Raw genomic sequence first — 24,591 nt, 5'->3', positions numbered from 1 at the left:
GATTAATTCCTGAAATTGAAGAACTTTGCAGCGCTCACACTGTTTTTCTTTTTATTATAGTAAAACTGCTTTGATCAGTAAATTGCTAGATAAAATTGACCTGACTTGACTATTAAAACCAAATTCAGTGTGCTGGAGAAAACATATTGCTGCTTTCTACACCTGATAACAACAGCATTACAAATAACCACTGCCTGTAGGGAATCAGAATTGTCAGGATTTTATTTGATTTGATTTTCAATGTTTTTTATTTTTTCAAAATTAAAGAAAAAAAAAAACTCTAATAATACAACCCGATTTCTGGAAATGTTGGGACGTTTTTTAAATTTGAATTAAATGAAAACTGAAAAACTTTCAAATCACATGAGCCAATATTTTATTTACAATAGAACATAGATAAATTAACAAATGTTTAAATAGAGAAATTATACATTTTTATCCCCTAAATGAGCTCATTTCAAATTTGATGCCTGCTACGGGACTCAAAAAAGTTGGCATGTGGGCAACAAATGGCTGAAAAAAGCAAGAAATGTTGGTAACACTTTATAATAACTGTGCGCTATGAAGCATTAGTTAAGCTTTAGTAAATAGTTAATTAATCACTTATAAAGCATTAATAGACAATAGTAAGCCATTTATAAATACAGCTATAAATGCTTTATTTTTTCTTTATAAGCATATCTATAATGTGTATAATAATAGTATTTTCATACTTTATTAGTAATCAATTTATCATTTCTAAATTTAATGTTACATTATTTACAAACCAGTTATTTAGGAGTTGTCAGTGGTTCATAAGATCATTTAGGAAGTGTAAGTAAATGATTAATAAACTATTTAAACATTAATTTATACATTTTATTATTTAGACATATAGTAATAGTTACTTAGTGTGTTAATAAATGCAGGAATACTTCCAGAAACCTCTGTCGGTAAACACAATCCGCTGTGCCATCTGCAGATACCAACTAAAGCGCTATCATGCAAAAAAGAAGCCATATGTGAACATGGTCCAGAAGCGCCGTTGTGTCCTGTAGGCCAAGACTCATTTAAAATGGACTGTTTCAAAGTGGTCAGACAAGTCCAAATTTGACATTCTTTTTGGAAATCACAGACGCCGTGTCCTCCAGGCTAAAGAGGAGGGAGACCTTCCAGTATGTTATCAGCATTCAGTTCAAAACCAGCATCTCTGATGGTGTGGGGGTGCATAAGTGCATATGATATGGGCAGCTTGCATGTTTTGCAAGGCACTATGAATGCTGAAAGGTATTTAAAGGTTTTAGAGCAGCATAAGCTCCCCTCCAGATGACATCTATTTCAGGGAAGGCCTTGTGTATTTCAGCAGGACAATGCAAAACCACATACAACAGCTATTACAACAGCATGGCTTCATCGTAGAAGAGTCCGAGTGCTGAATCTGCCTGCCTGCAGTCCAGATCTTTCACCTATAGAGAAAAATATGTCAAAGATGACCACAAACTCTTCAGCAGCTGGAAACCTAAATCAGGCAAGAATGGGACCAAATTTCAACACCAAAACTCCAGAAACTCAAAACCTCGATGCCCAGATGTCTTCACACTATTTTGAAAAGGAGATGCTACACCATGGTAAACATGCCTCCGTCCCACCTATTTTTAAACCTGTAGCAGGCATCAAATTTGAAATGAGCTCATTTTGTGCATAAAATTGTAAAATTTCTCAGTTTAAACATTTCTTATGTTATCTATGTTATATTGTGAATAAAATATTGGCTCATGTGATTTGAAAGTATTTTAGTTTTCATTTTATTCAAATTTAAAAAATCTCCCAACATTTCTTGAATTCGGGTTGTACTAATAATACTCAAATAAATATTTGACAGTAAAGCGTTAATTTTGAGTACAGTACTATTAACAACAAAATAAAAGTAAAAAGTTAACTCTTAATTTATATTGGGTCATGTTTAATTCTGACAGATTGAGAGATATTGATCTTTCATCAGGGTCTTAACTGCATTTCCTTATTTATTTCTTTTTTAATTCAAGTTTATTAAAAAATGAAGATATTTAAGATTTGGCTGAATTATTTTTTCAAAAAAATTTAATTATTAATTTCTACAGTATTTCTAGTGTTAGATAGTGCCTTTATGTTTCTCTGATCATATGAGTGTTGAATTCAGATGGGTCAAACACTTCTTGTGTTTATCACTGGTTAGAGTGGTTGGCTCGAGCAAGTTCATCATCGCTGCACTGGAGGTCTGCTCTCGTGCTGGAGATGTGTAGTTTAATCACTGTTTGTCACACATCTGGAGTATGGTCAGTGCTGTGAATCCATGTTGTGGCATCATTTCTACAAACTCTCGTCTGATAGAGCTGGACATGAGTCGCAATGACCTGCAGGACTCAGAACCATATTCTCCTTTCAGCAGAACTTATAGTTTATGAAATGAGAGATTGAACTCTTATCAGTTTATATTAAATGGATGTGTAATTATTAACAGATTTATCAAGTGTTTGTTGTGAGTTCTGATGTCACAGATATCTTCATTGTTTCTGTGTGTGTTTGTAGATTATGTCGCTGTAAGGTGACAGATGAAGGCTGTGGTTATCTGGCTTCAGCTCTGCGTTCAAACCCCTCACACCTGAGAGAGCTGGATCTGAGCAGAAATAACCTGGGAGAATCAGGAGTCAAGATCATCTCTGATCTACTGAAAGATCCAAACTGTGCACTGAACACACTCGAGTATGTTGAGCAGTAAGATTCATCTCATCCTGTGAATGTCTGTATTTGTATTTCAGTCTCTCCATCTCCAAGTGTACAGTGGAGTGAAATGTGGAAAGGGTCTGTAGTAGAGCTGCGTGGAGGAAAATATTACTGATTTACTTTGTTACAATATCAATCTCAATGGGCAGACCTTCTTAAAAAGATAGTTCACCCAAACATTTACAATCTGTCATTAATTACTCACCCTCACGTCGTCCAAACCTGTATGCCTTTCTTTATTCTGTGGAGCACAAAAGAAGACTTTTCAGTGTTTTTTCCCTTTACATTGGAAGTCAGTGGTCACCAAAACTTGTGTTCAGCAGAAGAAATCCATGCCGGTTTGGAATAGGGATGGGCACAAGTACTCGAATACTCGGAGGTGACAGCGACAATCGATCATGAAAATGATGATCACCCTGAATTTAAATTTGTTTTAGTTTGTTTCTGATTGGTTATTCTGACATTTTGGGCAGTACCTGAGGTCTGATTTGTTAATGTTAGACAGCACGTCGTCCAGACCAGTAAAGTAAAGTGAAAATGGATTTGAAATGCCACAGTGATGCCTGCAATTACTTTGATCATGAGATACAGTTAAGTGCAAGATGTTTAGCACCAGTCTGTCATATGTCTATACATAACATTTTAATGAGAACATGAATGTAATAGAATGTTGTACATTTTCTGTGCTTTAGTTGCCTGTTTTTCAGCAAACTGTTAAGGGAAAAGTGCAATTACAACCAGTTACACATCAGACTATCATGGTCAAGTTCATGTGTGCATTTGCGTCCTTTTGTGCTGATATAAGTTGTAAGATTAGTTTTATGTTTTCTACATGTATATCTGATTAATCTAATACAGGATGTGTTTGGTTGAGTTTATTAACCCCCTATCAGAGTGCTGCAGTTTACCAACCGGTGTTCATTCACTCTTCAGTTTTAGCTCAAATGCCCGACACCGTTGACAGTGACTTATGGAGATAAAATCGTTCTAATATTCTAGATAAATATATTATGATCCACAAGTAAATTTAAAGAGATTTACAAAAAATAATCATATGCACAAATAAATAGAATGAGATCCACAAATATATGTCAGGAATTTCACAAAAATGAATTAAATTCACAAATAAATATAATGAAATTTGCTAATACAAACATTCACAAATAGGTTTTTATGTCACAAGCATGCCGGTCGGCTCGAGCAAGTTCATCATCGCTGCACTGGAGGTCTGTCTCTCTCTGCTCTTGTGCTGCAGCTGTGTGGTTTAATCACTGTTTGTCACACATCTGGAGTATGGTCAGTGCTGTGAATCTATGTTGTGGCATCATTTCTACAGACTCCTGTTTGATAGAGCTGGACATGAGTCGCAATGACCTGCAGGACTCAGAACCATATTCTCCTTTCAGCAGAACTTATAGTTTATGAAATGAGAGAGATTTAACTCTTATCAGTTTATATTAAATGGATGTGTAGTTATTCAACAGATTCAAGTGTTTGTTGTGAGTTCTGATGTCACAGATATCTTCATTGTTTCTGTGTGTGTTTGTAGATTATCTGACTGTGAGGTGACAGATGAAGGCTGTGGTTATCTGGCTTCAGCTCTGCGTTCAAACCCCTCACACCTGAGAGAGCTGGATCTGAGCTACAATTACCTGGGAGAATCAGGAGTCAAGATCATCTCTGATCTACTGAAGGATCCAAACTGTGCACTGAACAAACTCAGGTATGTTGAACAGTAAGATTCATCTCATCCTGTGAATGTCTGTATTTGTATTTCAGTCTCTCCATCTACAAGTGTACAGTGGAGTGAAATGTGGAAAGGGTCTGTAGTAGAGCTGCGTGGAGGAAAAGATTACTGATTTACTTTGTTACAATATCAATCTCAATGAGTAGACCTTCTTAAAAAGATAGTTCACCCAAACATTTAAAATCTGTCATTATTTACTCACCCTCACGTCATCCAAACCTGTATGCCTTTCTTTATTCTGTGGAGCTCAAAAGAAGACATTTTCATTTTTCAGTAAGAAAGTCTCAGTGTTTCTCCCTTACAGTGGAAGTCAGTCATATGCGGAGTTTCACGTTTGCGTTTGGGGGGGTATTTGATGTTTTAAAGGAATTAAATAATTATTAAGTATTAAAAGGATTAAGGCAATAAATAAAAGTAAACATTACTGCAGTTGTGAAGTAGGCAATTTATCACTATTTGCAAATAATATTTTGTTTTAAAATATGCACACGTTCACTCTATAGATATCTGATATGTTGCAAACGCAAAACATTTCTTGTCTTGTCACATTCAGTTATGAGGTACATGAATCAAATGTAAATTCTACCATATTTTACATTCAAAACAGTGACATTTAAAAAAAAAAAGTTGAGTTGCTTGCATCCCTGGATATTACTCTGTGTCGTTCAGCATTCCTCTTGTCAAACAGTCTATTGATGTTTAGCTGGTAATTTCCATGCACTCTTTCAGAAATAAAACTAAAGCGTTGCACTCTGTAGGACCTCAGGCAACAAACACACAATGGACGACAGTTGTTCATTTGTTTCCCAACTCAATCAGCATTAAGAGAAGTGGTAACATGACTCAAGAACAGAGAACATCTGTTCTGAGCCTTTCCTGATTACATTAAATTTCATCGATCCTCTCACAAGACCTTTTGTATCAACGAAATGGAACAGGAAACATTAATCTATAGACCTAACGCACAAGGGGTCCAACACAAATACCTACTTTGTACTGAGTGATCGCATCTGTCCCGGTCACTTGTGACTTCAACTTTTCAACAATTTTCTCTTTCTTACAGACTATGAACTGAACATTCTAAAGGATCCCCAAAATGAAGGGTTAACTATATTCAGAATCATACACGCTATGATGTGATTACTAACATGTTTATTCAATGCATTATATGTTTGTTTTCCTCAAATGCATCATTGTAATCATTGTTTTATTAGGTCAGGTTAGTAATATGTGTGCAAGAGATGTGTCATGTTTGACTTTGAATTATAGGATTTATTATTCTCTTTCATTCTGGATGCATGAAACATTGAAATTCTGTATCAGGGAGATTAAATTTTGTAAAGTTACTAATCAAAACAGGAAAATGTTCCACGAACGTCACATGATGCAATCAATGAACAAATAAACAGTACGGGGCGTGTCTAAGCTCCACAGTAGCGTCTCATTGGAGAATCGCATCGGAGGACGTAGCCAAAGTTCTATTACATGGATGTGTAATTATTCAACAGATTTAACAAGTGTTTGTTTCTGTGTGTGTTTGTAGATTATGTTTCTGTAAGGTGACAGATGAAGACTGTGGTTATCTGGCTTCAGCTCTGCGTTCAAACCCCTCACACCTGAGAGAGCTGGATCTGAGCTACAATAACCTGAGAGGATCAGGACTCGAGATTATCTCTGATGGACTGAAGGATCCAAACTGCACACTGAACACACTCAAGTATGTTGAGCAGTAAGATTCATCTCATCCTTTGAATGTCTGTATTTGTATTTCAGTCTCTCCATCTATAAGTGTACAGTGGAGTGAAATGTGGAAAGGGTCTGTAGTAGAGCTGCATGGAGGAAAAGATTGACTTTTTTACTGATTTACTTTGTTACAATATCAATCTCAATGAGTAGACCTTCTTAACTATGCCGAGGTAAATTCAATTTTTGAATCTAAGGCACCTTTAACAATGTTTACTTTTATTTATTCCCTTAATCCTTTTAATACTTAATAATTATTTAATTACTTTATCAAATACTGCCCCCAAACGCAAATGTGAAATTCCGCCTATGACTGACTTCCACTGTAAGGGAGAAACACTGAGACTTTTCTTACTGAAAAGAAAATGTCTTCCTTTGTGCTCAGCAGAATAAAGAAAGGCATACAGGTTTGGATGACGTAAGGGTGAGTAAATAATGACAGATTTTAAATGTGTGAATTATCTTTTTAACACTCTGAGGTCTGAAAACGCGCCGGCGCGTTTTGCAGGTTTTTTTTCACATTGCAGCAAAACAGACTTAAAATACTCCGTCATTTTTTGTCATAGAGACATAAGTAATATATCAATTGAAACTATAGAATATCTTCTTTTATTTGTATACACTCAGAGTAAAAACAAAATGTTGTGCTTTTTGTAAAATAAAGAAAACTAACATGATGCGTGATTTCTCCTCTCCCTCTGAACGAAGTCCAATCTGATAGTTCTCAGAAAATGAACTGTAACTTAGTGAATACTAATCACAGAAAAATTACACTTATGTCTAAAAAAACGTTAAGATGTCAGGTTTTAAATCATGTAAGTCAAATCGAAAACAAACCTTCTGTGTTTATGTAATCTGTATGAAAAGAGAGCCATGTCAGAAGTCCGTGATTCAGCTCATTATCCGCTAATGCGGCCACGCCCACGGAGCCAGCGCTATTCAGATGCAAATTCAGAGGCAATACATGCATTCATCGTCTCAATTGTGTATTTATTGTCTTGAAAAGTGTTTATCTGGATGTAAAAGTCATGGTTAGCGAGCTCTAGAAGACATGCAGTTAGTTCCTGTTTTCTTTTCTTCTATAGATGAATTTTAGATGAGTTTTTGTTTCTTTAGCGCCCTCCGGCTGCAGTATGAATTGGAAACTCCATTCATGGAATAGCCTCTTCTTCTTTTAGATGAATTTGTGGACTAAAAATGCACAGAGAGCGCTCTCCGACCACCAGCGCTCATAGTATGACAATGAATATTAAATAAATATAACTCCTCTGTATAGAAAATTGACATAAGCATATGAGAATCCAATATTTCTCCAAATGTGCATGCTTTTAAACTAAAAGCCTATATTCAGACTCTTTGCATCACAGAAATACATTATATTTTAAAGTATAATATAAAACCATTACTTTATATTGTAATAATATTTTTCTGTATGTTTCATATATCATGAGCTTGAGACAACACAGAAGGTTTTTTTCACAGCCTACCTGACTGAAATGCCTCATTAATATGCAAGTCATTTCAGCTCATTACTATGCAATTCTTTTGTCTTCTCAGGTGAGAATGGCCCATTATTCAGTGGTGATTCACGCCTCCACGCATACTGTGTTTCTTGGCATTTGGCGTCCCCTCCCTCAATGTGCTTTCTGTTTTGGTGTAATAAAAAATCTGAAAAGGCACTTCCGCCCAAACTCCTGCCATATATGAGAGTTAGTACATTTCCATGGAAATTTACATACATCAAGCCACTCCTCATTTGATATCAAAAAATTACCTTCTTTTCCCCATTTTTCTTTAATGTATTCTGTAGAATGATTTTTTATTTTTAATTTTTTTTTTATACCTGAGACCTTTATAAAATTTAGAAATGATACCCTTATTTAAAACATCTTGGTAAGCACCTATAAATATCTTCAATATTGGGTCATCAAAGTCTGTCTTATTTTTAATGATGTTTTCAAAATGATTGCGTAGCTGGTGATATCTATAAAAATCAGATTTCTCAAGACAATATTCTTTCTTCAAACTTTCAAAATCTTTCAAATCTCCCTTTTCCAGAAGAGAATAGAATGTTGTTATTCCTTTTGAGACCCAAGATTTGAATCTATAATCCAATCTATTTGGCTTAAATTCACGGTCATAAGCACACCAATGCATTATTTGTAATTTAAAATTCAGTTTATATTTTTCATTTATTGTATTCCAGATTTTTAGTTGGGCTTTAATCCATGAGTTTTGTACCTTAGCTATAAATCTTCCCAAGTTTTATGTGCCAATACTGCTTGAGTTGGGGGATCATTCATTATTGAAAGTTCAATATCTTTCCACCTAGCTTGATATGTTGGATTACATATGTCAATTAAATATTTAGTCAGGGCCAAAAAAAAATAATCATAAATCATAAAAAATTAAATAATCCCTAAAATGGGGTAATGCCATACCTCCTTCCTCCGTTGGAAGCTGTAATGTTTTGAATTTAATCCTGGGTTTTTTCCCCTGCCAGATAAATCTAGAAATGATCTTATCTAATTTGGACCAATGTTTTAAGGGAATTTCTACAGGAAGTGCTTGAAATAGATTGTAACGGAGCGGGACTGAGGCAGAGATCCATTTGCAGCTTTTATTAAAGTGAGAGTGGTCGTACAGGCAGGGTCAAACAGGAGCAAACAGGAACAGCAAGGGACAGGCAGAATCGTGGTCAAGGAACAGGCAAAGATCAGGACAGGCAGATATCACTCACAGGTCGGTATACAAAGCAAGGGTCAGGACAGGCAGCAACGGGTCAATAAACAGGAAACAGGCAGGATCGGTAACAATAAACAGGCAGACAATAAACACAGGGAAACGCTCGGAAATGACACACTGGGTAATCAAGACTTCGCCCTGAGGTGGTGTATGTGACAGTCCTTTATAGTCCAGGTAATGCGTATCAGCTGGGTGTGGTGATTAGTGTGGAGTGTGCATGGCTGTATGTGGCAACAGGTGATTGGTGGAGTGAGTGCATGTGATTGACAGGGGGGGGATGATGGGAAATGTAGTCCGGGAACTGACAGGATTGTAACAGGAACAGATGGTGATCGTGACAGAATGTCCCCCTCCCGGAAGGCGCGTCCTCGCGCCGTAAATGGCACAAATAGGGAGGGGGGGTGGGTGCATTGGAGTCTGGACGGGAGCAGGGTCTCCAATGCAAGTTCCAAGATAGCCATGGTGGGTCGGTAGCCTGGGCAGCCACGGCGGGTCAGGTGCCACAGGTGGCCACGGCAGGTCAAGAGTCTCTGGCGACCACGGCGGGTCAGGTGGCTCAGGCAGCCACGGCAGGTCAGGTGGTTCGGGCAACCACGGCAGGTCAGGTGGTTCGGGCAACCACGGCAGGTCAGGTGGCTTGGGCCGCCACGGCTGGTCAGGAGCCACAGGCAGTTCGGAGGCCGCTGATGACCGCGGCCGTGCAGGGTTCCCAACCATAAACTCCCCACCCCTAGGTATACTGCCCCCCCAAAAAAGTTCTTGGGGAAATCAAGAGAGGCATTGGCGGGTTCATGGGCAAGGAGCTCAGGTGGCGCCAGCAGGGCAGATGGCCTGAGCGGCAGCGGTAGAGCAAATGGTCCAGGCGGTGGTGGCATGGCCGACCAAGGCTGCTCTGTGGCCGTATCAGGGAGAGCGGGCAGTTCGGTGATGGCCTCCATGGCCGTATCAGGGAGAGTAGACAGCTCTGGGACGGCAGCGGGCTCGGGCTGCTCCGGGACGGCAGCGGGCTCGGGCTGCTCCGGGACTGCAGCGGGCTCGGGCTGCTCCGGGACTGTAGCGGGCTCGGGCTGCTCCGGGACTGCAGCGGGTTCGGGCTGCTCCGGGATGGCAGTGGGCTCAGGCTGGCAAACTGGTCCATGGTCAAAGAAGCCTGATTGCATCCTCCAGGCCCGCAAAACAGCCAGAACATAGAATGTGAGCACAGCCCTTCTGGCCATGACGGGACTGACAGGAAGCGCATGCGGGGCTGGAGCAGACTCACTGGCTGGAGCGGATTCTGGAGCGGACTCACTGGCTGGAGCAGGCTCTGGAGCGGACTCACTGGCTGGAGCAGGCTCTGGAGCGGACTCACTGGCTGGAGCAGGCTCTGGAGTGGACTCACTGGCTGGAGCGGATTCTGGAACGGACTCACTGGCTGGAGCGGCCATCTTGTCCATCGCGTCCAGGGCGCTTGAGTGCGTTGCAACCGGTGAATTAGAGAGCGTTGCAACCGGCGAACTTGAGGGCGTTGCAACCGGTGAACCTGAGAGCGTTGCAACCGGCGAACCTGAGAGCGTTGCAACAGACGAACTTGCGTGCGAAGCGTCCGGCAGGCTTGAGAGCGAAGCGGCAGACTGGCTTGAGTGCGAAGCGGCCGGCTGGCTTGAGAGCGTAGCGGCCGGCGGGTTTGAGAGCGTAGCGGCCGGCGGGCTGGAGTGTGAAGCGGCCGGCTGATGCTTGGGAATGCCAGCCGCTCGTGCTGAAATCAGCGGTGGATCAGCCACACTGGAAAGCAATCCTCTCCGTACTCGGACAGATCCAGAGGCGTGCCGTGATTCTGGGCGCTCAGCGGGGACGTGACGATGCTCTGGGTGATCAGCGGAGACATAACTTGACTCTGGGCGATCAACGAAGACGTGACTTGACTCTGGGCGATCAGCGGTGACATGGCTCGGTGCTGTTATGGTGGTAGCCGCCATTTTGTGTATGTCCTTTGGCGCGGCGGCCATTACGTGTTCTACCACGGTGTCGCATTCCTCCGCAACCCCCACAGTAAACAGAGAACCAACAGATAACAAAGCAAAGTCCATAAAGCTGCTAAGTGAAGAACGCGGTCCCTCTCGTCTTAATTTAGTCTGGAGAGGTTGGTTGACGCCATCACAAAAAAAGTCAATCAGTGCACAGTCAGGCAGATCAGAGAGGTAAGCAATGTCCAAGTATTCCTTCACATATTCCTCTAATGAGCGTGTGCCCTGCGAGCTCCACAATAACAATTGCGTAATGTCCATACCGTGCAGATGCTCTCCGGGGAAGCTGCTGGATCGTAGTGGCGGCGAAGTCTTCTGTAACGGAGCGGGACTGAGGCAGAGATCCATTTGCAGCTTTTATTAAAGTGAGAGTGGTCGTACAGGCAGGGTCAAACAGGAGCAAACAGGAACAGCAAGGGACAGGCAGAATCGTGGTCAAGGAACAGGCAAAGATCAGGACAGGCAGATATCACTCACAGGTCGGTATACAAAGCAAGGGTCAGGACAGGCAGCAACGGGTCAATAAACAGGAAACAGGCAGGATCGGTAACAATAAACAGGCAGACAATAAACACAGGGAAACGCTCGGAAATGACACACTGGGTAATCAAGACTTCGCCCTGAGGTGGTGTATGTGACAGTCCTTTATAGTCCAGGTAATGCGTATCAGCTGGGTGTGGTGATTAGTGTGGAGTGTGCATGGCTGTATGTGGCAACAGGTGATTGGTGGAGTGAGTGCATGTGATTGACAGGGGGGGGGATGATGGGAAATGTAGTCCGGGAACTGACAGGATTGTAACAGGAACAGATAGTGATCGTGACATAGATAGAGATACCGTGGAAGGATGTTCATCTTTATTGAGTCAATTCTATGTCATTAACCCTATTCGGACGGGATTAGTTTTACATGGGGACGTGGGGGTAAAGTAATTATTACCAGGGCTTCTCGGTGATTTTAGTCCCGTCCAAATGAGCCATCTCAGTAATCATTACGGACAATGTCAGTAAAGATTACGGCGACTTTTACCTTCTGTGAAAAGGTCCGGAAAAATTACCTCAGGTAATACTAATCCCGTCCGAATAGACCCGCTGTAAATATGTACGGTAAAATTCCATCATTTCCTGTTTAAAAGTAGTTTTCTGTGCATTTTTCAAGCATGGAGGCACTTGAAGAAACATTCATTTGTGTTGTAGGTGGTGGGACAAGTCTGTTGCAAACCTCAAGTATTTTCTACATACCATTCAGAGCAAAAAGAAGATCGAAGCACTTGTCAGAGGCACAAAACTAATTTGATCTTTAGCTAAGTACCATCATAATCCAATCAGAATTTAATTAATAAGTCATTTGACTGGACCTAACTGTTATATATAGTTCATATATTTAGATTATATGCCTATGTATTTGCGCCAGGTTTGCACACATGGTATCAGAAAGCAACATATACCCACATGACGTCAGTGAGGTGACGGCGGTGAGTAAATGGAGTTACCCCTCCCACTTCTGCTAGTTTTACTGAGATGTCTTGTCCCGTGCGAATTGGCCAATTAATATTACAGATGTCCTGAGGTAAAATTGCATTACTCCACATCCCCATGTAAAACTAATCCCGTCCGAATAGGGCTTTAGGCTATGGAAAGAGATGGCATTCCATCTATGTATATCATCTTTATATATCATCATTTTTATTAAAAGTGGGTCAAAATTTACCTCTGCTATTTCACTAAATATATTCCCAAATATTTCAATGAAATCTGATCCCAGTTGAGATTGAATTTATCTCTAATATGTTTTGGAGGTGTATAATTCAAAGTCAAAGTTTGTGTTTTTTGTATATTTAATTTGTATCCTGCATATCTGCCAAATTTTTTCTTAAAAGATTCATTAATTCAGGAAATGAGTTAGTGGGTTTACTTAAAGGGGACCTATTATGCCCCATTTTACAAGATGTAAAATAAGTCTCTGATGTCCCCAGAGTGTGTATGTGAAGTTTTAGCTCAAAATACCTCACAGATAATTTTTTATAGCATGTTAAAGTTGCCACTTTTAGTGGTTGAGCAAAAACAAGCCGTTTCAGCGTGGGCCCTTTAAAGACAAATAAGCTGCTGCGATCAGCCTAAGAGGGCAGAGCTTCAAGAGCTCATTCTCCCCTGTCAGAATCAGTGTTGCCAAGTCCGCTTATTATAAGCGACTTTGGGCTTGTTTTTCCTGTAAAGTCGCTTACAAATGTCGGTAGTCGCGGGCCGCGTTTTTTTGGGCTTGTTTCTAAAGTGTAGTTGCTTATTTGGGCTTGATCCCCCAACTCCATGATAAGTTGTCAAGCAGATATTTTCTATATGTTATTTAAACGTAGGAGTTTGTCTAGCCTGTTCTCTCTGTCCCTCCCCTTTCCCCATACACACAGGAGACAGCAGAGTTTTTTCTCGTGATCTTGAGATAACAAAAGTTATTTTGTCGTGATCATGACATAAAAGTTCTTTTTACAGTGATTGATTCTGAAACACACTGTACCCGGATTCTACTATTGTTATAGTAACAAACACAACTTTGACGCGCATCTGATCAACGGATAAAACATGCGCTCATATATCTTGTGGATATTTCAGCTAAATGTTTACTTCACTTAATAATAAAGTTTACAATAAATAAATAAATACATATAGGCTAATCAATCACTGTTCAATAAATGTACGCTTAACATTTTGTTTGTGTAATTAACATAATATTCAACAGAAGCGCAGGCAGCTGCCTTCAGAAAGATGCCAGATTATTCTATAATTCTAAAACCTTTTAGATTAAACCAACTTCATTTTTCGTACTCATTTAAAATATATATATATTACATAATGTGTTTGTTATTTTTATTCGTCATGTAGAATAGGTCATCTTGTCAGGTTTGATGGAAGGGAAGGAGCGAGGACTCAAATGCAAGGAAGAGGGCTTTTATTAATAATAAAAAATAAAACAAAAACACAACAAAAACTACCCCGTGGGGGAAAACAGACTTAACAAAAAACAAGACATGACTTGACTCGGCTTGACTTGACGAAAACACCAGGGAAAATATGACAACGAACCAGCACAGGACTGCAAACACAAGGAGAATAAATAGGAGAGCAAACAAGGCAGGTAACGAGGGAGGACAGGTGGGGCAAATCAACCAATAATGAGGTAACAAGGTGGGCGGGGTCAAGACAATAGACATGAGAGCACATGGCACAAAGAAACACATGACAAGCCATGTGCTCACATCAAACAAAACAAAGACACAAGCACATGGCCAATGAAGACAAATCACAAGCCATGTGCTTACACAAGACGAGACATGAACACGTGACTATGAAAACTCATAAGCCACGTGTTCACACAAAACAAGACAAAAACACAACATGAAAGCACGCGGCAGGTGGAATAACCGCATGCTACACAAAACATGAGACAAGAGCGCACGGCAAGTGAAAGTACACACAACCCGTGCGCTCACAATAAAGACAGGACTGGGAGCGCGAGTGTCCGAATCCCGACACGAAACCGAAACCAAACTAGACACGAGTGCCGGGATCCGAACGCCACGCTCCCAACATGAAACAAGGCACGCAGACAAGAGAGCGCACGGCCCCGAGAACACTCGAGACCGTACGCTCACACAAAAACACGACAAGAACGGGAGTGTCAGAGCTCTGTCACAAAACCAAGAAATTAACTAGACCGAAGTGACAGAACCCTAACACATCTATTCTACATGTGCGTTAAACTTCTTCCTTCTACTTGTTCCTGCGTTAAACGTCTTCCTCCTATCTTCCATTAAAAAGAGGTGCAATACTCCAGATTTCCAAAAAACAAAACAAAAAAGCTTTAATCCAGTTGATATAGGCTAAAACAATCTTGGGATGCTGTTTGAGAAGTATGTGTATGTGTGTTGTTTCCTACAAATAAATGAAGAAAATACAATAGGCCACTATCACTGAATTAAATGATATAGGCTATAAATCATATTTCTTATCAATGTACATTAAGTGACATATTTAGGTAAACGAACACCGAAACTGCGATGATTAAAATAGTGTCTAAAGAACACAATAAGGTTCAAACAGAATACTATACAGTGACATCAAAATTAGATTTAATAAGCAATAAGTTTAGTATCACAACGAACTATTGCGGTCGTGAAACTGTGGTGAGTCATGCAACTAGTCAGAATGATAACAGATACACTTTCAAGCAAAATAATTAGAATCAGTCATTTAACAGTTAAGTTAATCGCTTAAGGCACACAATACTGCACAAAATAAAGCGATCACAAAAAATATCTCTGTCCGAAACTCGTACAATCTGAGCCAATATGAACTAATACAGTAAAGTGGATATTTACAGCGCATCACCAGTTATATTTGGTAATATACTGCCACCTGTTGGCACATTTGTGTAATTTAGAGCAGAGTTTAAGTCGTGATCACGACAAAACAACTTTTGTTATCTCGAGATCACAAGAAAATAAGATAGGAAAAAAAATGGCCGTTTAGGGCTTCCGTATAAAACCGTGCACACAGTTTATTTATTTTTCTCTTCCCGGAACCTAGGGGGGATCTGTGGAAAAAGTCACTTGTTTTGGGCTTGTTTTCACAGGCCTGGTTGCTTATTTGTCTCGCGAGATCTGGCAACACTGGTCAGGATTCAGTCAGGAGTCAGGACGCACTATAATGTCATGTATATGCTGCATGGAGATAGAACAGGTATAGTTTAGTTAAATTATGGTTATAACTTATATTGTCTTCTTTTTTTTATCCACTATAACTAACAAGCCTGTTGAACCATCCGAATGACATAATTTTGAAGCAAAAACTCTAGTCTACAACCTCCAATACCCAGAATTCTTGTGAACACAGATTTAATATATATATTTTGGCTTTATTTCAGTGACTTAAGTTTTTTGTTTTTTCAATAACCACGCATAAACGTTATTCCTTCAAAAATACAAACATGTACATACATGTTCCTCACATATTATTGTAGCCTAGTTTGTGCTGAATACAGTGTAATGACACTTGTGTCATTAATGTGTTTATGAACAACTGAAAAAAGCACAAATGTCAGGGCATGTCAAAACTTCTCCAGGGCCCCAAAAATCCTCAGACCCCTGAGGGTTAAAAGAGCTTCAAGTTTGTCTTGTTGAATACGACTTAATATATGTAGAGACCGTCTTATTTTATCATGAGTTTGACTTTGAGAGATAAACCCAGTCTGATCATTATGTATTAGTTAGGGGAGAATCTTTTCTAGTCTTTTGAAAAGGATGCTTGTATGTAATTTGTAATCAACGTTCAGGATCGAGATGAACTGCATTCTAGTTTATCTTTTCCCTCTTTTGGGATAACTGAGATCACTGCCTCACTCCATGATGGAGGCATTTTGGCCTCCATTATAGATGTATTGCAAGCCCGAAGAAGACTCTGTATTAATTCAGATCGAAAAGTCTTATACCACTCTGACAGAAAGCCATCAGGGCCAGGAGACTTATTCGCCTTGAGCCTGCAGATGGCGTTATTTAGTTCTGTCTCAGTTATCTCAGTTATTAATGTTTGATTTTGTTCCTCTGTCATAACTAGTAAGCTGAGGGAATCGAGGAATTGTCCAATCAGTTGCTCGCTCTCTAAGCGTGGTTGTGTATACAAAAACTTGTAATTTTTTAAACGTTTTTTGTATTTTATTTATTTATTTATTGTATTTAGAATTCAGATCCCATATTTTATATATTGTATTATCTGTTTGTAGTTTTTGTAGCTTCCTTGCCAAAAGTTTAGTTGATTTAGAGCCTGATTCATAGTATTTCTGTTTTGTAAATACCTGTAACGAATCATCACTCAGGCTGGGATCCATTTGCATGCTTTATTAAGTGATAGAGTAGTCGTACAGAGAGGGTCAGACAGGAGCAGACAGGTATAACAGGGACAGGCAGGATTGTGGTCAAATAACAGGCAATAGGTCAGGACCGGCAGATATCACTCACAGAACTGTACACCAGGCAAGGGTTAAAGGCAGGCAGCGGAGGATCTGTAACGGGTAATAGCAGGATCAGCAGCAGGTAGTCAGACAGGATATAACACTCAGAAATGTTCACCAAGGCAAAACAAGACTTCGCGATGAACTGGTGTGTGTGTGAGTCTTTTATAGTCCGGGTAATGGGTATCAGCTGCAGCGGCAATCAGTCCAAGGCACGGGCTTGTGGGTAATGTAGTGCGTGTGTGTGTATGTGTGTCAGTATTCGGGAGACGGCTCCCTCCGTTGGCAAAAGGAGGAAATCATGAAGTTCGTCTCTGTGACAGAGCCCCCCCCCTGCGAGCACCTCCCGGCGCGAGGAGGCAAATGGCGCCGTGGCCTTCCTCGTGGACGAGGGGCTGGCTTCTCCGGTTGATTCGTGTGGAACTCTTCCACCAGATTGTGGTCCAGGATATCATCCGAGTTGACCCAAGAGCATTCTTCCGGGCCATACCCCTCCCAGTCGACCAGGTATTGGAGTATGCGTCCACGGCGCCTGGGCTCCAGCAGTTCACGGACTTGATAGGCCTCTTCGCCTTCCACCAAGACGGGCGGGGGGCCCTGATCACCAGACCTCTGTTTAGAGCTTGACAGAAGACTGCCCAAAGGCGGGAAGTAAACTAGGATCTACAATCTCATACAATGTCCTCTGGTAGCCCATAAACTCGGAAGACCCAGTGGCAAAGGTGTTCTGCGGTTTGCATAGCGGTCGGTAGCTTGGGTAAGGGAATCAGTCGGCAGGCTTTGGAGAAGACAGGATATAACGCTCAGAAATGTTCACCAAGGCAAAACAAGACTTTGCGATGAACTGGTGTGTGTGTGAGTCTTTTTTTCTCCATTGGCCAGAGGAGGGAATCACAGAGTTCGTCTCTGTGACAAAACCATCTTTCTTTCAATTTCTTGAGCATACATTATATTTATTTAATTCCTAATTTTCTTTATTTTAATTATCTGGTTTGATTTTTGTTCCTTTTTGTGTTGCGTTTCAAGATCTTTTAGTTCATTATTGAGATTTGTTAGTCTTAATTGCTTTAATTTCTTTTCATAGGCACAAAAGGATATAATTCTACCCCTAATGACTGCTTTTAAGGCATCCCATACTGTGGCTGAATTAACTTCCCTGTTATAATTTTCTTCAAGAAATATTCTTATATCCTCCTTAATTTGAGTTTGAAATTGTAGGTTATTTAGAATGCTTGTATTTAACCTCCACAGTGTTCTTGCCTGGTTATCTCTAATATGTATAGTGCAAGAGAGAAGTGATCAGACAAATCAATAGATCCTATATCACAGCTTCCTATGACGATCTCTCTGAAAGATGCCTCCTTTTACAACAGAATTTATCTGCTTATCGAATAATAAGTCAGAATCAAAGATAACGCCAAGGTTCTTAACTCTATTTTGCAATGTTAAAGACAGGGAACTCAACTGGCTTTCCATATTAGCAACACACAAAGGTGATCCAAAAGCAATGGCCTCAGTTTTGTCCCCATTTAACTTTAGGAAATTTTCAGACAGCCACATTTTTACTTCCTCCAGACAGGAGATATAATTTAAAATGTAATTTCCACTAGAAGACTTGACAGGAAGATAAAATTATGTATCGTCAGCATAACAGTGATAAGAAACCTCATATTTCTGAAAGATAAAACCAAGAGGAAGCATGTATAAAGAGAAAAGCAGAGGACTCAGAATGGAGCCTTGCAGAACACCACATGTGATCAGTGTTGAAGATGAGTTATGTTTGCCAAAATTAACTGAAAAAGTGCGTCCTTTGAGATAAGAGGAGAACCAACTTAACGCAACTCCCTGAATACCAACCACTCTCGTCGTGACAAAAGTGGGGCCCTAATATATTGCCGTACGCTAGTCCAAATAAAATTGTAAATAATTTAACGAAAACAAAACACATCTTGCATAACTCTCCAGGTTAACAAGTCCCGACTCCTTCAATTATTCAAAAATTAGAACCGTAGGATTTACACAACTAAAGCTGGGCACACATTTAACGACTAGCTAAAACATTCTAAGACTGTGCTCAACACACAGCGATTGTTTCCTGCGACTGAAGCTGATTTAAATACTTACACATGGAATTTGAACACCGCCTGTAATCGCAGACTGAACGCGACTGGCTCTGACTGGACGCCTTTGAGTGCGATCAGTCATAAGTATCAATTTACATTCATAATCGGCCTTACAATCGTTAAGTGTGTGCACGGCTTAAATAAAAGTCAGTGGCAATCAAAATACAAAATATAACTGTAAAAGTCAGTTATAACTTATCTGCATTTCTGACTCAGGCGTAAACCTTTTGTGGGGGATCATTTACTGAATTTCTGGAGTTTTTTATATTGAGAGTGGGCAGTTTTCTTGGATTATGTGCAACCGTTCGCTGCTCCAGATTCCTGATCCCCGCCCCGTTCGCGTCATCTCCCCGCCACTTGCCAAGTAGATAGTAGCACAATTTCCTCCTGATCCGTAGTAGTGGATGACTTGACCATGGAAACCGAGAATCCTCATGAAACCATGTCCCTCGTTGCCTCTGTAACATGCTGGTACAGCCGAGTGCCGTCATCATTAAATACACCCATCCTTGCCTGATACGGTGTCTGGAACTTTATTCGTTTTTCTTTTAACACTTTCTTGGCTTCAGCTTACTCCCCTCGTCTTTTAAGCACTATAGGAGGGAAATCATGGTCAACATAGAAGTGACCATCGTTGCAGAACACTTCTTTTTCAGCAAGGCTCTCTGAAGCACCTCCTCCTTTGTCCGGTAACTACCGAATTTTACTACTATTGACCGTGGCTTTGCTTGCAGATTATTGGGTTTAGGTACAAATGCTCGGTGTGCTTGTTCAATCCCAAGCTCTCTGTCCGGGGGAAAGGCTAGTGCGCTTTTCAACAAGTTATCTAGAAAGTCAACCATGTCTGTACCTTCTTTTTCTTCGAGTATTCCGAAAATCCTTAAATTGTCTCTACAAGCACGATCCTCCTGATCTATCAGTCTGGCTTCCAAATTAGCTTGACGCTATGTTAGCCGTTTAATTAGCTTTGATGTTGCTTGAAGTGTAGTCTCCGTTTCCTCAATTCTTTCCTCTGCCTTCTCCAGTCTGTCATTTGTTCTCTTTCGGAACTATCTTCGTCATCGTGCAGTGATGTTGGAGAGCTGCTTCTGCTATCTTGCCTTGCTTCAGGGTCATTTTCTGTTACAATCGCCGTTGTCCTACTTCTAGTAGTAACCCCTGTCTCCATTGTTACGTAAAATATTCACAAGTTCTGACAAAAAACTAATTTTTTGGGGTTATTTTACAAAACCGTCTGGGAGCTCGAAAATTAGGCTGCCATCCTCTTGGTGGCGTAACCGGAACTCCAAAATATCAGGGTTTTCATTGGTCCGTTTATGATAGGATTTCTTTATTGGCTACCAAGATGCCGGTCAAATGTTTAAATTGTTGGCGTACTAAGTAACAGAATGTGATTTTACAAGTAGCGAAGTAGATTACTTAGCTTAATTTGTACTTAAGTACAAGTAAAATTACATATTTAAAAATGTACTCAAAAAAGTACAAAAACACGAAAAATCTACTTAATTACAGTAACGTGAGTAGTTGTAATTCATTACTTCCACCTCTGCAATTTGGCCATTTCTAATTTTTTGGGAAACTTTGGGGAGTCCCTCTAAATTTCCATGGTGGCTATATATCTAACATATACTCTACATTATAATGAACGACTGCTATGTAAAGAGTCAAAAAAACATCTTTAGGCCTAACGTTACCTAATACAGAGAAAGGTGCTCTTTTCTGAGTTGCGTAGATGTTGATAGTGGAAGAATCAGAGTTAGAGCCCCCTCTCCTTTAGTTGTGGGTTAATTAAAAAACGATGAATAAATATCCATTTAGTTTAGTTAGCCTGCTACTTAACGAGAAGAGAGTCATCTCGCTTACCACCGCGATATGATTCGCGAGTTGGGACTTGGGAGAGAATGTTTTTTAGTATAGTATTTAAAAATGATTTAGCCCTAATTTACTCATTATTTTCACTAAAATAAAAGAATAAGACAAATAAAATGAGAAAATGTGAATTCTATAATTTATTTTTATTTTATTCATAGCTCCCAGAAAATCATAAATGTCTCTGGTCTGCACTCCCCCCCACCCCCATCCCACCCCCCTCCCTACTCTTCCCTTTCAGCGAGCTGTTAAGGGAAGAGTGCATTCACAACGAGTTACACATCAGACTATCACGGTCAAGTTCATGTGCACATTTGCGTCCTTTTGTGCTGATATAAGTTATAAGATTACTTTTATGTTGTCTATATCTGATTAATCTCATATAGGACGCGTTTGGTTGAGTTTATTAACTCCCTAACAGAACTCTGTAGTTTACCAACTGGTGTTCATTCACTCTTCAGTTTTAGCTCAAATGCCCGACACCGCTGACAGTGACTTATGGAGATAAAATCGTTCCAATATTCTAGATAAATAGATTTTGATCCACAAGTAAATTTAAAGATATTTACAAAAAATAATCATATGCACAAATAAATAGAATGAGATCCACAAATATATGTCAGGAATTTCACAAAAATGAATTAAATTCACAAATAAAAAAAATTACATTTGCTAATAAAAAACATTCACAAATATGTTTTTATGTCACAAGCATGCCAGTCGGCTCGATCAAGTTCATCATCGCTGCACTGGAGGTCTGTCTCTCTCTGCTCTTGTGCTGCAGCTGTGTGGTTTAATCACTGTTTGTCACACAGTTGGAGTATGGTCAGTGCTGTGAATCTATGTTGTGGCATCATTTCTACAAACTCCTGTTTGATAGAGCTGGACATGAGTCACAATGACCTGCAGGACTCAGAACCATATTCTCCTTTCAGCAGAACTTATAGTTTGTGAAATGAGAGAGATTTAACTCTTATCAGTTGATATTAAATGGATGTGTAATTATTCAACAGATTTAACAAGTGTTTGTTGTGAGTTCTGATGTCACAGATATCTTCATTGTTTCTGTGTGTGTTTGTAGATTACGTGACTGTAAGGTGACAGATGAAGGCTGTGGTTATCTGGCTTCAGCTCTGCGTTCAAACACCTCACACCTGAGAGAGCTGGATCTGAGCAGAAATAACCTGGGAGAATCAGGAGTCAAGATCATCTCTGATCTACTGAAGGATCCAAACTGCTCACTGAACACACTCGAGTATGTTGAGCAGTAAGATTCATCTCATCCTGTGAATGTCTATTTGTATTTCAGTCTCTCCATCTACAATGTGGAAATGGTCTGTAGTAGAGCTGCATGGAGGAAAAGATTACTGATTTACTTTGTTACAATATCAATCTCAATGGGCAGACCTTCTTAAAAAGATAGTTCACCCAAACATTTAAAATCTGTCATTATTTACTCACCCTCATGTCATCCAAACCTGTATGCCTTTCTTTATTCTGTGGAGCACAAAAGAAGACATTTTCTTTTCAGTAAGAAAAGTCTCAGTGTTTTTTCCCTTAACATTGGAAGTCAGTCATAGGTGGAATTTCACATTTGCGCTTGGGGGGGGGCACCTACCACCAGACGTGTGGGGGGGTGGGGAAATTTGTTTTTTAAAGGAATTAAATAACTATTAATTATTAAAAAGATTAAAGCAATAAATAAAAGTAAACATTGTTAAATAAGTTCTACTGCAGTTGTGAAGTTGTCAATTTATCACTATCTGCAAATAATATTTTGTTTTAAAATATGCACGTTCACTCTACAGATATCTGATATGTTGCAAACGCAAAATGTTTCTGGTCTTGTCACATTCAGTTATGAGGTACATGAATGAAATATAAATTATACCATAATTTACATTCAAAACAGTGACATTTAAAAAAAAAAAAAAAAAAAGTTGAGTTGCTTGCATCCCTGGATATTACTCTCAGTCGTTCAGCATTCCTCTCGTAAATCAATATATTGATGTTCAGTTGCTAATTTCCATGGACTCTTTCAGAGATAAAACTAAAGCGTTGCGCTGGAATTCGTACTTCTCTTCTGTAAGACCCGCCTTCTTTGATTTGATTGGCCATCTCACTCATTTTGACATTGACGAGCAATGTTAGAGTTTTGAGGCAGAGCAACCTAAAAAACTTTTTGTCCTCTAAATAACAAACAGAGCTACACATAATGAAGTGCAGCAGAGCAGCATTAAGACTATAAAATATCGAGGGACAATTTGGCCATCTCTAATTTTTGGGGAAACTTTGGTGAGTCCCTCTAAATGTCTATGGTGGCTATATATCTAACATATACTCTACATTTCATAAATATATGTATCATATCTTCTGCATTTAAAATTTATAATGAACGACTGCTATGCAAAGTGTCAAACACATCTTTAGGCCACATCTTTGGTCACTGCTGTGAATCAGTGTTGTGGCATCATTTCTACAGACTCCCATCTGATAGAGCTGGACATGAGTCACAATGACCTGTAGGACTCAGAACCATATTCTCCTTTCAGCAGAACTTTCTGAAACGAGAGAGATTTAACTCGTATCAGTTTATATTAAATGGATGTGTAATTATTCAACAGATTTAACAAGTGTTTGTTGTGAGTTCTGATGTTACAGATATCTTCATTGTTTCTGTGTGTTTGTAGATTATCTGGCTGTGGGGTGACAGATGAAGGCTGTGGTTATCTGGCTTCAGCTCTGCGTTCAAACACCTCACACCTGAGAGAGCTGGATCTGAGCAGCAATAACCTGGGAGAATCAGGAGTCAAGATAATCTCTGGTGGACTGAAGGATCCAAACTGCACACTGAACACACTCAAGTAAGTTGAGCAGTAAGATTTAGTGGTCACCAAAACTTCAAAATATCATGTTTTGTGTTCGGCAGTAGAAATCCATGCAGGTTTGGAATAGGGATTGGGCACAAGTACTCAAATACTTGGAGGTGACAGTGACAATCGATCATGAAAATTATGATCACCCTGACTTTAATTTTTTCAGACCAGTGAAATAAAGTGATGGATTTGAAATGCCACAGTGATGCCTGGAATTACTTTGATCATGAGATACAGTTAAGTGCAAGATGTTCTGCACCTTTCAGTCATATGTCTATACATAACATTTTAATATGAACATGATTGTAATAGAATGTCGTACATTTTCTGTGCTTTAGTTGCCTGTTTTTCAGTGAGCTGTTAAAGGAAGAGTGCATTCACAATGAGTTACACATCAGACTATCATGGTCAAGTTCATGTGTGCATTTGCATCCTTTTGTGCTGATATAAGTTGTAAAATTACTGTTATGTTGTCTATATCTGATTAATCTCATATAGGACACGTTCGGTTGAGTTTATTAACCCGCTGTCAGAGTGCTGCAGTTTACCGACCGGTGTTCATTCACTCTTCAGTTGACAGTGACTAGGTTATTTGAGAGTGTCACATTCCTTTTTCAAAAATATTGATGATATTAATAATGCAGAAGTGTTATTTTGTACTCATAATATATTTTAACTCTATTATTTAAAGTCGTTTCTCATTATCGTTTCGAAAACCTGCAGTGATGACTGTAATCACTTT

The 24,591-nt window shown here is 39.7% G+C and overlaps 1 protein-coding gene across 8 annotated transcripts in view; it reads left to right on the top strand.

The window, feature by feature from the left end:
* Positions 1-24,591, top strand: part of LOC125247667 (NACHT, LRR and PYD domains-containing protein 12-like) — a 78,774-nt gene that overhangs the window by 19,500 nt on the left and 34,683 nt on the right. For 6 of the 8 annotated variants that reach the window (XM_048159100.1, XM_048159099.1, XM_048159101.1 and 3 more), the window contains 5 exons: positions 2,548-2,721; positions 4,292-4,465; positions 6,033-6,206; positions 22,055-22,228; positions 23,664-23,837. In XM_048159100.1, the coding sequence (XP_048015057.1) occupies positions 2,548-2,721; positions 4,292-4,465; positions 6,033-6,206; positions 22,055-22,228; positions 23,664-23,837 (870 nt within the window). Of the gene's footprint in view, positions 1-2,547; positions 2,722-4,291; positions 4,466-6,032; positions 6,207-22,054; positions 22,229-23,663; positions 23,838-24,015; positions 24,086-24,591 lie in introns of all 8 variants that reach the window. The other 2 variants (XR_007180138.1, XM_048159102.1) reach the window with 2 other exon arrangements.

The sequence above is a fragment of the Megalobrama amblycephala genome, linkage group LG15 (genome assembly GCF_018812025.1).
Source record: "Megalobrama amblycephala isolate DHTTF-2021 linkage group LG15, ASM1881202v1, whole genome shotgun sequence".
Classification (NCBI taxonomy): domain Eukaryota; kingdom Metazoa; phylum Chordata; class Actinopteri; order Cypriniformes; family Xenocyprididae; genus Megalobrama; species Megalobrama amblycephala.
This window is presented reverse-complemented; position numbering and strand designations above follow the sequence as displayed.